This window comes from Suncus etruscus, chromosome 1 (genome assembly GCF_024139225.1).
Source record: "Suncus etruscus isolate mSunEtr1 chromosome 1, mSunEtr1.pri.cur, whole genome shotgun sequence".
Taxonomy (NCBI): Eukaryota; Metazoa; Chordata; class Mammalia; order Eulipotyphla; family Soricidae; genus Suncus; species Suncus etruscus.
In genome coordinates, this window is record NC_064848.1 from 207,241,230 (window position 1) to 207,255,780 (window position 14,551).

A 14,551-nucleotide genomic window follows, 5' to 3' on the forward strand; every position below is an offset into this window, starting at 1 on the left:
CCACTGAGTCCTTGAGCCCAAGCCCACAGGCAAAGGCTCCAGTGCAGACAGACCTGGGGTCTTGGGAGCCCCTATCCGCCCAGCATAAGCCATTTCTGGAAAGTTCCAGACTGTCCAACTCCAGAGGCATCCTGAGGAATGGTTTCCCACCTCAGGTGGCTGGATAGACATTTGCTGCTCTTAGTGTCAGAGCACTTGTCCCCAAGTCCCCTCCCCTCAGCACCCAGCCCAGACCCACACGCGGAACAGACACGAGGTAAAAAGTGGCTCTTTACTGCAGGGGTACAGGGGGTAGGGCCATGGGGGGCAGAGCTGGACAGGGCAGAGCAGGGCCGGGCTGGGCGGCCTCACTTGGTGCTAGGGCCCGGCCGCCTCCGCAGTTCCAGCAGCTCCTCCAGGTGGGCCGCTCTCTTCATGGCCGCCTGCAACACTCCGGGTCAGGCCACACTCTGGTGTCCCACACCTGCCTGCCTGTGGAACCCAACCCACCTCATGCTGCTTCCGAAGGTTGTTCACTGCCTCCTCCTTCTTGGCCAGAGCCAGCTTCACCCTTGGAGACAAAGGGGCGCCCTTCAGCCCAGGTCAGCCTGGTGAGCCTCTAGGGCCTCGATGGCGAACCTATGGCACGCGTGCCAGCAGTGACACGTGAAGGCCTTGCAGCTGGCACGCGGGAAGGTCCGCAATTAAGATATGGGAGGCGAGCCGGGCGGTGGCGCTGGAGGTAAGGTGCCTGCCTTGCCTGCGCTAGCCTAGGACGGACCGCGGTTCGATCCCCCGGTGTCCCATACGGTCCCCCAAGAAGCCAGGAGCAACTTCTGAGCGCATAGCCAGGAGTAACCCCTGAGCGGCACAGGGTGTGGCCCAAAAACCAAAAAAAAAAAAAAAAAAAAAAAAAAGATATGGGAGGCGAGTGTGCCGGTGTCTGCTTTGCAGCTCACCTGGCAACAGGGCCTGACTGGCCATTGTGCGGCAGTTCGGGCACTCAGGCTCAAAAAGGTCAGCCATCACTGTTAGGGGCTGGGTGGATGGCCCACATGGGCACGAGGGCACTGTGGGGCCCATGACCACAGGTACAAGGACAGGGGTCAGGGGCCTTGAGGGGACAGGTCGGGCGACTCAGCGGCAGGACCTGCAGACTGAGCTGCTGGAGGTGGTCCCTGGGCACCAGCTCAGGCCTTCCTCATACCTGTGACTTTAGGGTTCTGCCATTCCCCACACCCACCTGCCGTGCACGGCCTCCAGTTCTGCCTGCTTGTCCCTTGACATCTGCTCCAGCTCCAGCTGCTGTTGGGCCTGCAGCGTGGCCAGCTCCGCCTTCACCTGCCGAGTCTCCTCCTCTGAGGCCGCCAGGCGATCAGCGACCTCCTGGCGGAGCACCTGGGCCAGGTTGGCCCGCTCGGCGGTCAGCTGCTCGTTCACCTGGGCACAAGCGGGGAGGCCTCGACTAGACCAGGCTGGACCAGAAGCTCCCCGGGCCTGCTCCTCCGTTCATCACAAGAGCACGCCTAATCAAAACGCCATCCGCCGACAGACACGCCCACCGTAGTCACACCCACCAGAAAACCACGCCTACCGTCAGAGCATGGCTGTAGCCACACCCACGCTCACTGACAGACGCGCCCCGTCACAGCCACACCTACCAGAAGACCACGCCCACTGCAGGCAATCGTCCTATTAGTCCCACCCGCCGACAGACGCGCCCCGTTGTGGCCACGCCCACCACCAGAACACGCCCCCATCGTGGTCGTAGGTATCATCAGGCCACGCCCTCGCGCGGCCACATCCACCCGCCGAGCCCCAGCCCAGGCCCCGCCCCCAAGGGACACGCCCCCTGGCGCCGAGGCCCCGCCCCGCCCCGAGCGCTCACCTTGCGCGTGTCGGCCAGCTCCCGCTCCCGGCGCTGCAGCAGGCCCCGCAGGCGCGCGCTCTCGCCCTCGGCCTCGCCCAGGCGGCCCCGGAGCTGCGCGCAGCGCTCCTGCAGCTGCCGCTCGGAGCGCTCCAGCTCGGCCAGCTCCGTCTGGTACTTGTCCCGGATGCGCTGGATGCTGCGGGGCGGGGGCGAGGGGCGAGGGGCGTGAGCGCCGGGCCGAGGGGGCTCGCGGGGCGCGCGGCTCGGGGGCGCGGGGCTCACCGGCTCTCCGTGGCCCGCTCGCCCTCCTCCCGGGCCTGCGTCATGTCGGCCTCCAGCCGCTGGATGACCAGCTCGATGTCCTTGTCGCGGCCCCGCCGGATCTCCTCCTTCAGCTCCCGCTCGCGGCTCAGCAGCCAGGCCTCCTGCAGCGGGGCGCGCGTGAGGGTCGCGGGGTCCCCACCGCGAGGGGGCCGGGCCCCGCGCACGCCTCACCTCCTTGCGCGCGCTGCTGGCCTCCCACACTTGCCGCTCCAGCTCCAGCTGGTCCCGCAGGGCCTTCAGCTCCACCTGGGCGGGAGCAGGGCGCGGTGAGCGCGCGGGGCGCGGCGGGGCCGGGCCGGGCCGGGCCGCCCTCGGGGCCGGGCGCGCCCACCTGGTGCCGCTGCTCCTGCGCCTCTCGCTCCTTGTCCACCTCGGCCCTCAGCGCCCGCACGCCCGCCGCGCTGCTCTCCTGCAGCTGCTCCCGCAGCTCGTCCAGCTCGGCGCGCTGCCTGCGGGCGGGCCCAGGGGCGTGAGCGCGGGCCGGGCCGGGCGGCAGAGCGCAGCGCTCCGGACCCTCCCCGCGCACCTGGCGGCCTGCTGGCCCAGCCGCTCCTTCTCCTCGGCCACCTCGCTGTACAGCTGCCGCCGCCGCTGCTGCAAGGCCCGCTGCTCCTGCTCCAGCTGCTGCTCCAGGCTGCGGGCGGAGGCTGCTCGGAGCCCGCGCGCCGCGAGGGGCCACCCCCCTCCCCACGGCACGGCCTCCCCGGGGCTGGGGGCGCCCACACCCACCGCTGCTGGGCACGCTCGCGCTCCTGCTGGCCCAGCGCCTCCTTCTCCTGCTCCAGGCGCGCGCGCAGCTCCTCCGCCTGCCGCCCGTAAAGTTCTGCCGCCTGCGCCGCGGCCTGCGCCAGCTCCGCCTCGTGCAGCGCCTTGAGCTTCTTCAGCTCCTGCTTGTGCTGCGCGATCAGCCTCTGGATCTCCGGCTCCAGGCCTGCGGGGCGACGGGGCTGCGGGGACCGCACCCAGGCTCCCCGCTGCTGGGTGGGACCCCAGGTTCTAGCCCGCCGTGACACACAGTCCCCCGCCCCACAGTCCCCGGTGGGTATCCCAGTGATGCCGCAGCGCCCCACCTCGGACCGTGATTTCCTTGATCTTGCGTGTCTTCTCGTTGATCCATTTCTCCCTGCGCACCTTTTCCGTGGCGCTCATGACTTCTTTGAGTTTCTTAATCTCCTGCCATCAGGGACACACGGGGAGCCGATGGAGGACCCCCGCCCCATCGCGCTCATGCACACGCACACAGTCCAAACTGGGAGGGAAGGCAGGAGGACTGAGGGGGTCCCAGGGCTGAATTTGTATTGGACGCCCACTATGCCCACTGGAATCACTTTGGAAAGTGTTAAAAAAAAAAAAACAAAAAAAAAACACTGCTGTCGGGCCGGAGAGAGAGCATGGAGGTAAAGCTTTTGCCTTCCATGAAGAAGGTCGGTGGTTCAAATCCTGGCATCCTATAGGGTCCCCCGAGCCTGCCAGGAGCAATTTCTGAGCATAGAGCCAGGAGTAACCCCTGAACGCTGCTAGGTGTGACCCAAAAACCAAAACAACAAAACAAAACAAAAAACACTGCTGTCGGGCTGGAGAGAGAGCACAGCAGCGTTTGCCTTGCAAGCAGCCGATCCAGGACCAAAGGTGGTTGGTTCGAATCCCGGTGTCCCATAGGGTCCCCTGTGCCTGCCAGGAGCTATTTCTGAGCAGACAGCCAGGAGTAACCCCTGATCAATGCCGGGTGAGGCCCAAAAACAAAACAAAACAAAAAAACCCCCAAAAAACCAAAAACCAAAAAACAAAACAAAAAACACTGCTGTCTCCTCTGTTGAAGCCAAATCTGCTTTGGGCATGGGGATGGGGCATGGGGGATGGATGCTCCCCACCCCCACCCAGAGGTGCTGCAGGGCCTGGGCACATGGCAGGAGAGTGGAGTGCCTTGGTGCCTGGAGCAGGGTGTATGGGCATCTGCCATCACGGGACAAGATTCCCACAGGGTCTTCCACACTGAAGGAAGAAAGAGGGGCCCTCCCTCGGGGGACTGCCCGTCTCTCAAGGGTGCTCTGCCCCATGCTGCCCTCACCAGCTGGTGCTGCTCTTGCACTTGTGCTGTCTGCTCGCGGTGCCTCTGCTCGGCCCGTCTAATCTCAGCCACCATCGCCTCGCACTTCTCGCTCAGGAGCTTCTTGTCATCGATCAGCTGCAGGGGGTAGGGGTGAGGGTGCCTCTCTCCACCCTGGGACAAGCCGGAACCCCCCCCCCCATCTCCCGGATCTCCTGTGACACACAGGAGTCCCTCTATGTCCACCCTGGGGAGCCTTCGTGGAGCAGGGAGGGTGTGTCTACTGTCCAAGGGGTCGCAGGGCGCACCGGGTGCCTCTGCCTTCTGGGGGGCTCAGGGTACAACTCTCGGAGTTGACACCTGGTCCCAGGCCCCAGGTTTTCCCCAGAAGGGAGCTCGAGGGGCAGCCATGCGGGATAGTGGAAGCACCAGGCCTGCCGTCGAAAGGCATCCTGCGGCCTGGAGGGGTGTAGGGGTCCCCAGGGTCACCTGGTCGATAAAGCACAGGTGCCGCTGGATGGTGGCCTCGTAGTGTTCCCGCTGCTGCCGCAGCTGCCGGCCCATCTCCCGCTCCGTGTCCTTGACTCGCCGATCGGCTAGGTCCCGCTGCTGTGCCTGCGGAGAGGCAGGGTGGTCTCCTAGGGATCGGCTCAGGCAAGGGCGAGGAGAGCAAGACAGGCCTTGGAGTCAGGGTGCGCACCAGGGCCCTCTGCAGCAGCACGGCGGCGCGCCTCTTCTCCTCCACCTCCAGCTGCAGACGCATCAGGGACGTGCTGGTCTCTGACACCTGCCGCCTGGGCGCTTCCTCCAGCAGGAGCCCCTGCGGACAGCGGGAGGTCATGAGGTGCCACTCCCTGGGGCCAGGCTGCGGTGTCCCCGGGTACCCGCACACCTGGGAGGCTGGGCTGGGCCGGTCCTGCCCTGACTTCTCCATCTCGTCCAGAAAGCTCAGGATACTCTGCAGCTTGGCCTCCGACAGCAGCGTCCCTTCTTCGGGGGGCCCAGCTCCTGCATTGAGCGTCCCCAGCTTCTCCAGGTTATCAGCCGTCAGGGAACTGGCATCGTCCTGCAGGGAACGCAAGGCTGCCTGTCACCAGGGTGCAGGCGCAGGGCCTGGACACAAGGGGCCTGGCTGAGATGGGTGGGGCGGGGCCCGGTGAGGAGAGGAGGAGCTGAAACGAGAGGCGTGGCCTATAAGTAATGGGCGGAGCTTGAGGGGCATGACCTTTGAGAGGGGTGTGGCCTAGAGGGAACGGAGGTTGAAATGGAGAGCAGGGCCTACTGGGAAGAGAAGGGTCTAAATCAAAGGGCGGGGCTAGTCAAGGGGCAGGATCTGGTGGAAGGGGTGTGGCCTTGTTGGTGGGCGGGGCTAAAATAGAAGGAGTGGGGCCAGGAGGGAAGGGGCACTCAGCTATGGCCAAGGGTTCCCGATCTCTGCAGGGCCTATTCAGGTCTCATCACCTCATCACTCCAGGCATATCTATCGTGGCAATAGGCCCGTGGCCGGGGTAGGGGCTCAGGCTCCGCCTCCAGCAGCTTCAGTGTGTCCAGTAGCTCGTCCAGCATTGCTCTGGACTTGGCCTTGCTCTGGGTGGCGGCGGGGGCCTCGTGGTCTCCACTGGCTGCCTCTTCCTGCAGGAAGCGAGGCCATGGGCTTGAGAGGTGAACAGCTGGATCGTGGCCTTGCGGGTGCCCCTCCAGGCACGTGGGGGTCAGAGAACTGCACCCACCGCAGTGCTGGAAGCCAAACCTGTTTCGCGGGGTCTAGACATGACTTGGGATGTGCGGGTGTCTCAGCAGGAGGCCGGCAGGCATCTTGCTGGGCCACGGTGTGGGGTTCAGCCCCTGCCAACAGAACATGGTGTTAGCCCACATGCGGGGTGCCCTCCAGGGGACAGCTGGTCTGGCCAGGGAGCCTGGTGGCAAGGACAGGGGCTGGTATGTAAGATTCGGGCTTAGACTCAGCACACCAGAGAGGCCCCGGGGAGCTGTCCCTGTGGTCACGTGAAGTTTTGGGGCTGCAGGACCCCAGAACACTGGGCATGTTGGGAGGAAGGGCCCTCAGTGGGCTGAAGCCTTTAGGAGCCTAGCAGGAAACCAGGAGCCAGCTTGCAGGGGGCACTGGCTGCTGGGACCTGATTAAACAGGACAGATGCTGGCGGGACCCCACCTGTGATGTTGGCCTTGTGGGGCAGGGTGGGTCTGGGGCGGCCTGGCCTGGGGGCCGGCTCCTGGGCAGGGGGGTGTCTTGACAGCTCCTGCAGACCCAAATCCAGGGCGTCTGGCTTCAGGGCTCGTTTCTGCTGCAATTCCTGGGGGCGAGGGGGATGTCAGCCACCCCCAGTTCCTCCGGCCAGATGCAGGGGCTGCTGGGGGTAGAAGCCTCAGACACTGACTGCACCTACCCGATTCCCTACAGGCCCCCCAATAACCCCCACTGGTCCCCAGTGACCCACAATGACCCCCACATTGACCGCACCTGCAGGGCCGCCTGCCTGGCCTGCCTTGCCTTCTCCTCCCGGGCCTTCTTCCTGACTGCTGCCTTTTGTGGGTCCAGAATGTTGCCATCCCCTGGGCGCTGCCGCCCCTGCAGAACCAGCATGGAGGGCTGAAGGGGGGCATCAGATCAGTTTCCAAGTCCAACCAGGACCCCACCCAACATAGCTCTGCTCTGTGGGAAGTCAGCACAGCCTGGGACCTCTTTTTTTTTGCGGGGGGGGGGTCACACCCAGCAGTGCTCAGGGGTCACTCCTGGCTCCACGCTCAGAAATCGCTCCTGGCAGGCACGGGGGACCATATAGGATGCTGGGATTTGAACCACAGTCCTTCTGCATGAAAGGTAAATGCCTTACCTCCATGCTGTCTCTCTGACCCCAGCCCGGGACCTCTTAATCTCAGTCCGGCCCACCACCCTGAAGGACGGAAGCCTGGGCCCCAACAACTCCACCTCTAGCCCTGGTCACTGACCTCTCTAGCCCCGAGGGCAGCTCCTGCCCGCCGTTGTGCCTGGTTCCGATACCAGCGCTGGATGGTGACCGCAGCCTGGTTCACTCGATGGATAAACCTGGGGGCAATGGGCTTCAGTCCTGGAACAAGGGGGCCCAGCCCAAAGGAACCCCAAAGGGAGACAGACAGGTGCAAAATCATGTCCCAGCTGTGGGTGCACAAGCTTTTACTTGGGGGCCCTACACTGGAAAGGGACTGTCCCAACAGGGCAGATCCAGCAGCAAATAGGGGTGGTGGGACCTCAACCCAAGTTTCAGATAGGAGATAGGGGAGGGCAAATGACAGGAATGTCAGTGAGGCCAAGTGCCTCGAATCAGTACTGGGCCGGAGTGATAGCACAGCAGTAAGGCGCTTGCCTTGCACGCACTGACCTAGGTTCCAGCCCACCTCAAATGCTCCCCCAAGCACTGCAGGAGTGATTCCTGAGCACAGAGCCAGGAATAAGTCCTGAGCACTGCCAGGTGTGGCCCAAAATGAACAAAAATGTCAGTGACCTGTTCCATAACCACTCTGGAACTGTGTCATGATATGGGGTGACTGTAGAGGGCCTGGCACTATGTCCAGGGGGCCACCAAGGTCCCCAGCCATGGCTTGGCTCCAGACCCCATATGCAGCTATGCTCCCAGGACCATCTCCCAGCCGGACTGTCCCACCAGGCCCAGGAGAGGCTCCAGCTGGCAGCAGACCTGGGACATAAGTCGCACTGCACCGATCACCCTACTTTGTGCTACCCAGCACACAAAGCTGCCTCCTGGCACTGGCATTGAGGGGCCCGGAGGGAGGCCCAGGTCTGGGGGTGGGGGGCTCAAGCTACTCTGAACGAAACTTTCCAGGAGGTAGAAGGACCCCCCCTTTTCCCAGCCTCAGTCACCTCTCAGCCTCCTCCTCCGTCACCTCCTTCCTCCTGAGGGGGCCCAGGGCACCCCCTGCACTGCTCCGGGCTACCTGGGGGCCGCCGTCCAGGTTCTTCTGTGACCTCGGGCAGGCCCCACCCTCCTGGGCTTCGCCAGCAGCTGCCTTGACGATATTGCTGACAGGAAGGGGCAGGAAGTGTCAGATAAAGCCCATGGGCACGGGGTACAGCTGCCCCTGAGTCCTCAGGTGCCAAGAGACACTGGGGTCTCTCAGTTCCAGACTCTGTGCTTCCCAGGGTGGACCCCTGGGGCAAGCCTGGCCCGCTGCTGTCCCACCCAGGTCCCTGCTCTCCAGAGTCCTGTGTGTGTGTGTGGGCATGTGCGTGCGTTCTTGCCTTGTGCACATGTGAATAAGCACGCATGTGTTTCGGAGCCATGTGTACCCACATTGTGCGCGTGTGCAGTACCCGGCAGCGGGGCCTTACTTGAGCGGCGGGGCCAAGTGGTTGGAGCTCTTGGGGGGCGGCGCCTTCTCTGCAGGGCTGTGACGGTTGTGCACCATGGCGGTGACTCGGTTGCCCACAGCGCCTTTGCTGCTCCTACAGACAGGCGGGTCCCCACCCACTTCAGCCAGTGTTCCTGCGGGCACAACCACCGCACTAGGGTGGGGCCCACCTATGCCCAGGACTCACTCGTGTCTCCAGCCCGGTTCATCGAACAGGATGAGGGGCTTCCCGAGAAAGGCGGGAGGACGGTTGGGCACAGCTCCTCACCATGGTCTCCTGCTGAGCACCATGGGACCCGCACCCCCACGCATTACTCATTCATTCCTCCAGCATCAGCTCCTTGTCCGTCGTGCATCACTCATTCCCCAAATCACTGCTCGTTCACAAATCATTTGTTCTCATTTAACTCCTCGTCCATTCAGCATCTTTCTCTTAGCAACTTACCCATTCCTTGCTCAGCAATTCGCCTTTCACGCATCACTCATTCCTCACCAGCTCGTCTGTCCACGCACCACTTGTCATTCCTCTTCAGCTTCTTCTCATGCAGCATTCATTCCTCTTTTTTTTTGGTTTTTGGTTTTTGGGCCACACCCGGCGGTGCTCAGGGGTTACTCCAGGCTGTCTGCTGAGAAATAGCTCCTTGCAGGCACGGGGGATCATATGGGACACCGGGATTCGAACCAACCACCTTTGATCCTGGATCGGCTGCTTGCAAGGCAAACACCCCTGTGCTATCTCTCCTGGCCCTCATTCCTCTTTTGACACACCGTCATGCAGCCTTCATTCATTCTTGTTCGTCACCCACTCCCAGGATCCTCACTCACTCCTCAGCACCTCTTCAAGCACATCTTTCATTAGTCTTTATTCAAGTTATCCGTTCAGGCATCACTCAACTCATTCATTCAAGCATCATCAATCTTATTCATCAACTCATTTCTTCACATTGTTCATATATCATCATTTATTCAGTCCTCATTCATTGCCCAAGTCATCCTTTATTCATTCACTGCATCAATCACCCACCAGGAATGCATTCATTCATTTATTGCATCATTCATTCACCCATCCCAAAGGCCACTGGTGAGCTGTGAAGGACCAGCAGCTTTGGTCTGGCAGCTTTGGGTTGGCACCTGTTGTTGGCTGTAAAACTCGGTGCCAGGGTCACGGTACACTCTCTCCTCCGCGGGCTGGGTCGGGCCTCAGGAGCCGTGGGGGGACTCCAGGAGTCGGAAGGCAGGGGGAAGGCTCTGGGTTGTTCATCCTGTGGACAGAGGCTGCTAAGCCTGGGCGCCACCACGGACCCTTTCCCTCCCCTGCTCTTCGGAGGGGGTAGGGCAGGGCCAGCAGAGATCCTGGTTGAGCTCCACTTTGTGACTTTGCAGTCACAGCAGGTTCCAGGCCTGACTCACACACTCCCCCCAGTCCCAGGCCGTCGAACTGCAAGGACGTAGGGACCAGAGCGCAGACACCTGGGGCCCAGCTCGGCCCCCGCCGCCCTTCTGCAGGGACAAGAATGCAGGCCCGGCCCCATCAGCCTTACCAGAACGTTCCACGTGGCACTTTGCTCACTGGGAGCTTTCTCCAGACTGCTTGGTTGCTTCTGCCCATCGGGGCTGCCCTCGAAGAGTGCCAGGAAGTCAAGGGGCTCCGCCGTGCTGAGTCAGGGAGAGAAGAACAGTCACTTGACACAAGGGCTGAGATTTTAGGAAGGGTCAAAGGCAGCGGGACTGTGCCCAGTCACATAAGCCAAGCTGCAATCACAGGGGCACTACCGGAGGCCCGGCTAGGGTTACATGGCAGCATTGCCCATTCTAAAGGCACAAATGGTGGCCCCCTTGGCCCTCAACATTACAGGACTGTACCCTCCCCTAGCAAGCAGGACCAACAGGCAGGATCCCCATGGAACCCAACCAAGACAAGCTCCTGGGCGTCAGCCTAAAGACTCCCTGCAGAATGGACTAGCCCACTTTTGTGGGCACCCATAAGGTTGCCCAGCCCCAAGAGGTCTATACAGGGGTCCCACCCACCACACACAATGCCCTATCCACACTCTTGACTGGGTTTTGGAGAACCGTGCTGTGATCCCAGACTCCCACATATAGCAGCGTCCCACATAACAGCGGCAACTCCGAGGGGCACTGGAAAACACAGAACCCAGCCCAACAGCCTGGAGCTGAGCCTGCCAGGATCTGTCTTGGTGGTGCAAGTGCATGAAGGCACAGGCCACTCCCCAAAGAGCACACCCACATCCCAAGTCCCAGAAGACCGTGCCCACACTACACCCCCAAGAGACCACAGCCGCAGACCACCCCTCTAAGTCACTCACACATATTTCACCCTAAAGACCACCCTGAAGACCACATCTTCAAAGTCTGCACCAGGCATGAAGTCAGGGGCCCCCACCCCAGGGGGCAGGACTCTGAAGTGACCAAGACAGAGAGCCCTGAGGGGCCCAGAGGAGTAGGAAGGCAGAATCGTGTCTGAGTCAGAGAAGTCCCCCAGCATGCCCTTGCACAGACGCTTTTCCTTGTCCGGCCTCACTCCGAACAGTGGGAAAGGCGTTGCCAGCGCAGGGTGCCCACCAGCCCAGATGATGTCCCAAGCCCCACCAGGAGTGAGCCCTGAGCACCGCTGGGTGTGGCCCCGAAACCCAAAACCAAGATAGAGCGGAAGGGTCCAGGGAGGGGGCAACTGAGGGGTGAGGCCCGCACCTGGGAGTTACCTGGGGGGCTCGGCCCAGGCCGGGCTGGCGGGGGCATTCACCTGGGTGGCACTGCTGGACCTGCGCAGGTTGTTGACGGGGGAGTCTCCTGGTGCTGTGGGAGGCTGCAGGGGAGCAGCCGTGAATGACCCAAACCCCATGGAGCAGGGGGACGAGCCAGGCAGAGCGTGGACTCGCGGGGCCTGGCCCAGAGTCGCCCACCACTGACACAGACCCTTCCAACCTAACCACCCCCATGAATACTGACCATGAATACCACTTGGGCACCAAGACACCCGGATGGGTCTGTGGGTCTGAGAGGGACTAGGGTGGACACGGCAGGAGAGACCCCCAGGGTGATCGCTGATGGGGAACCCCCAGCGGGAGGAACGTGGAGAGCTGCTCCCACTCACCCCACTCACCTGAGCCCTCCTCCGTGACTCACCACCCACCACCGCAGACACCGAGCGGGTGAAGGGTTTGGTGGCAGTGGCACTGCTGGGCCGGCGGAACAGGGGCGGCGGGAGGCCGGTCAGGGTCAGGTCCACACCATCCAGGGTGCTCCCCGCAGCCCCAGAGGGGCTGCCTGCAGGTCGGATGCCCTTCATGAGGACAGCGGCCTGGGCGGGTAAGGAGTCAGGTCAGCCTCTGCCTCCACCCAGTTCTGCTTCACTGGCCACTGCTCAGCCTGGAAAATGTGTGTGAGTAGACAGGTAAAAGGGGGTACGGTCCAGGAAAGCCTCACTGGGCAAAAGAGTGAGTGGGCCAGCATCTGAACAGGAGCTCCAGGATAGGGAGAGGCGTGCTGAGGCCTGAGAGAGCCCCTGGGATTGGGCTCTTGCCCTGCACACAGCCACACGTACTCCCAGTCCCATCCCAGCAACCAGGGGCCCCCAAACACTGCTAGGGGCCACTCCTGAGTCAGAGCCAGGAACAGCCCCTGAGTCCATCGGACTGGCCCACTCTCCCCCCAAAGGGTCGTCCGAGAAGTGGGGGGCAGTGTGGAATGGACACTCCCCAGCACCAGCAGTTCTAAGTCGGTTCTTCTGCAGCCAAGAACCAGGGTGACCACCGCTGGACGCCCCTGAACTTCTAGGAATTTCCCTGTTCCTGCCACTTTCCGACACCCACCGTCCGGTCCCCCAGGATGGAACAGCCTCTCCCCAGAAGGGCCCCTTGGGCAGCGTGTGGGCAACTGGACCCCCGAGGCTCCCTGGCCCCGTTCCCCAGATGGCCACTACCCCCCTTTGGCCCCCAGTGGCCCCTGGGGTTTCCAGCCTGGAGATCCGTGTCCCCTCCCCATCTCTGTCCTCCTTCCGTCAACCTGGGCCGAGACCCCTGACCTGGCCGCCCTGTGCTCGGCTGACCCGGCGAGGCCCCCGCACCCCGCGAACCCCCACAGGCAGGCCGAGCCCGGTGGCCGGAGCAGCTGGCCTGGGACCCCTGTCCTGCACGGGAGAGACCCGGAGGGACCCGCCCCTGGGCCCCCCAAGTCTGCGACGATCAGGGCCCCGGGTCCCCTCTAGGCGCCGACCCCTGACCTGCCTGCGCGGGCAAAGCCGGCCGTGGGGGCCGTGGGGCGCCCCGCTGCTGCCGGCGACCTCGCGCCCGGCCCCGACCCGACCCCGCGCAGCGCAGCGTAGCGCCCCGGGCCCGGCGACAATGCAGCGACCGAGCGGCGCGGCCGCTAGCAACCAGCGGGCGCCTCCTCCCGTCCGTCACGCGAGGGCCCGCCTTCCCTGCCCGCTTCGCCTCCCGATTGGCTCTCCGGGCGTCCCCGCCCACCTCTCTGGAAGCTCATTGGGTCGTTTGCCCGTCCTTCAACGCGTGCGAGCGTGGGCGGAACCAAGGGGCGCCCGGGCCGTTGCGGCGGCGAGCTGCTGATTGGACGCGACGGCGAGAGGCGGGAACGGGGCGGGGCATGCGGCAGAGTGGGCGTGGCTTAAAGGGCGGGCGCCGCCTGCAGGCCGATGGTGGGGTCTCGAAGCCCGCCAGAGTTCCAGGCCGCCCCGTGATCCCTTCTCCCCTTCACGCTGGGCCCCGGCCGTCTGGACACAGGGTTTGCATTGCCTTTTCCTAACCCTTTCTTCAAAGTTCTGTCTTGGGGTCTCTCGCCCTGCCCTGTCCTGCCCCTGCCTGCCTTTAGCATGCACAAGGGGGTTGGCCCATTTGTTAAACCCCTGCTCTTTTTTTTTGTGTGGGGGGGGTCACACCCGGCAGCACTCAGGGGTTCCTCCTGGCTCTATGCTCAGAAATCGCCCCTGGCAGGCTCGGGGACCCTTTGGGATGCCGGATTCAAGCCACCGTCCTTCTGCAAGCAAGGCAAACGCCTTACCTCCATGTCATCTCTCCGGCTCCAAATTCCTGCGCTTTTGCAGGGAAGGGAACACCAGCATGGTGCTGGAGGGGTCCCCTGTGGTGTGGATCTCGACTTGGGCCAGAAGTCTTGGGGCATCTGCCGATCCCCAGACTGAATTGGCAGAAGGCACATTTCTCTCTAATCCTACAAACCCTTCAGGGCATCTGAGTTGGCACAGTCTGAGCAGCCAGGAGTGACCCCTGAGCATAGAGTCCAGAATGAGCATTGAGTCAGGCTGGTGAGGCCCAAAAAAAGAAAAGAGAATCTCGTAACGTTTCTCTACTATGATGTAAACGGAACAGAGGTGATAGAAATCTGCTCTCAAGTAACCCACTGGACAACAGGTCTCGTGGAGAATTCTAAAGTATTTTGGAAGAAATACAAAGATCGATCTTTCTTTATGCACTTAGGCGAGAGAGAGAGAGAGAGAGAGAGAGAGAGAGAGAGACAGATAGACAGAGACAGACAGAGATGTCTGCTATAGGAGCAGGCAGGAAGGAGGAAAAGGCTGGAGGGAAAATGGGGATATTGGAGAATGGAAATGTCCCTGTTGAAGGGTGTTGGACATTGTATGACTGAACTTTGATCATGAACAATTTTGTAATTGTGCATCTCGTGTAATTCAATTAAGATGTATTTTAAGGGGCCAGAGAGATAGCACAGCGGTAAGGCATTTGCCTTAGATGCAGAAGGACAGTGGTTTGATTCCCGGCAACCCATATGGTGCCCCAAGCCTGCCAGGAGCGATTTCTGAGTGTAGAGCCAGGAGTAACCCCTGAGCGCTGCCGGGTGTGACCCCCCCCAAAAGTGTATTTTAAAAAATAAAAAGTTGGGGCCAGAGAGATAGCACAGCAGTGCTTGCCTTCTAAGCTTCTGGCCCAGGACCTAAGGTGGTTGGTTTGAAT

The 14,551-nt window shown here is 62.3% G+C and overlaps 1 protein-coding gene across 1 annotated transcript; it reads right to left on the reverse strand.

Moving 5' to 3' along the window:
* Positions 1–257: 257 nt before the first annotated feature.
* Positions 258–12,213, reverse strand: CEP131 (centrosomal protein 131). The gene is made up of 25 exons (XM_049768710.1): positions 11,710–12,213; positions 11,309–11,412; positions 10,127–10,241; positions 9,717–9,847; positions 8,566–8,679; positions 8,098–8,256; positions 7,188–7,284; positions 6,700–6,807; positions 6,391–6,532; positions 5,971–6,065; positions 5,682–5,852; positions 5,113–5,286; positions 4,921–5,040; positions 4,710–4,835; positions 4,242–4,358; positions 3,244–3,346; positions 2,903–3,104; positions 2,700–2,807; positions 2,505–2,622; positions 2,345–2,419; positions 2,132–2,274; positions 1,868–2,045; positions 1,223–1,419; positions 490–550; positions 258–422 (listed from the first exon to the last, which is right to left on the reverse strand). Exons 1-25 carry the CDS (start codon positions 11,893–11,895, stop codon positions 348–350), a joined length of 3,219 nt encoding a protein of 1,072 aa, XP_049624667.1. The 5' UTR covers positions 11,896–12,213; the 3' UTR covers positions 258–347.
* Positions 12,214–14,551: the final 2,338 nt, after the last annotated feature.

Excerpts from the sequence above, each read along its gene's own strand:
- CEP131 (XM_049768710.1), bottom strand. The coding sequence starts at position 11,895 with ATGAAGGGCATCCGACCTGCAGGCAGCCCCTCTGGGGCTGCGGGGAGC. Across the intron at positions 2,623-2,699 it reads CTGGGCCAGCAGGCCGCCAG|GCAGCGCGCCGAGCTGGACG; the intron begins GTGCGCGGGGAG and ends GCCCGCCCGCAG. Across the intron at positions 423-489 it reads ACCTTCGGAAGCAGCATGAG|GCGGCCATGAAGAGAGCGGC; the intron begins GTGGGTTGGGTT and ends GGAGTGTTGCAG.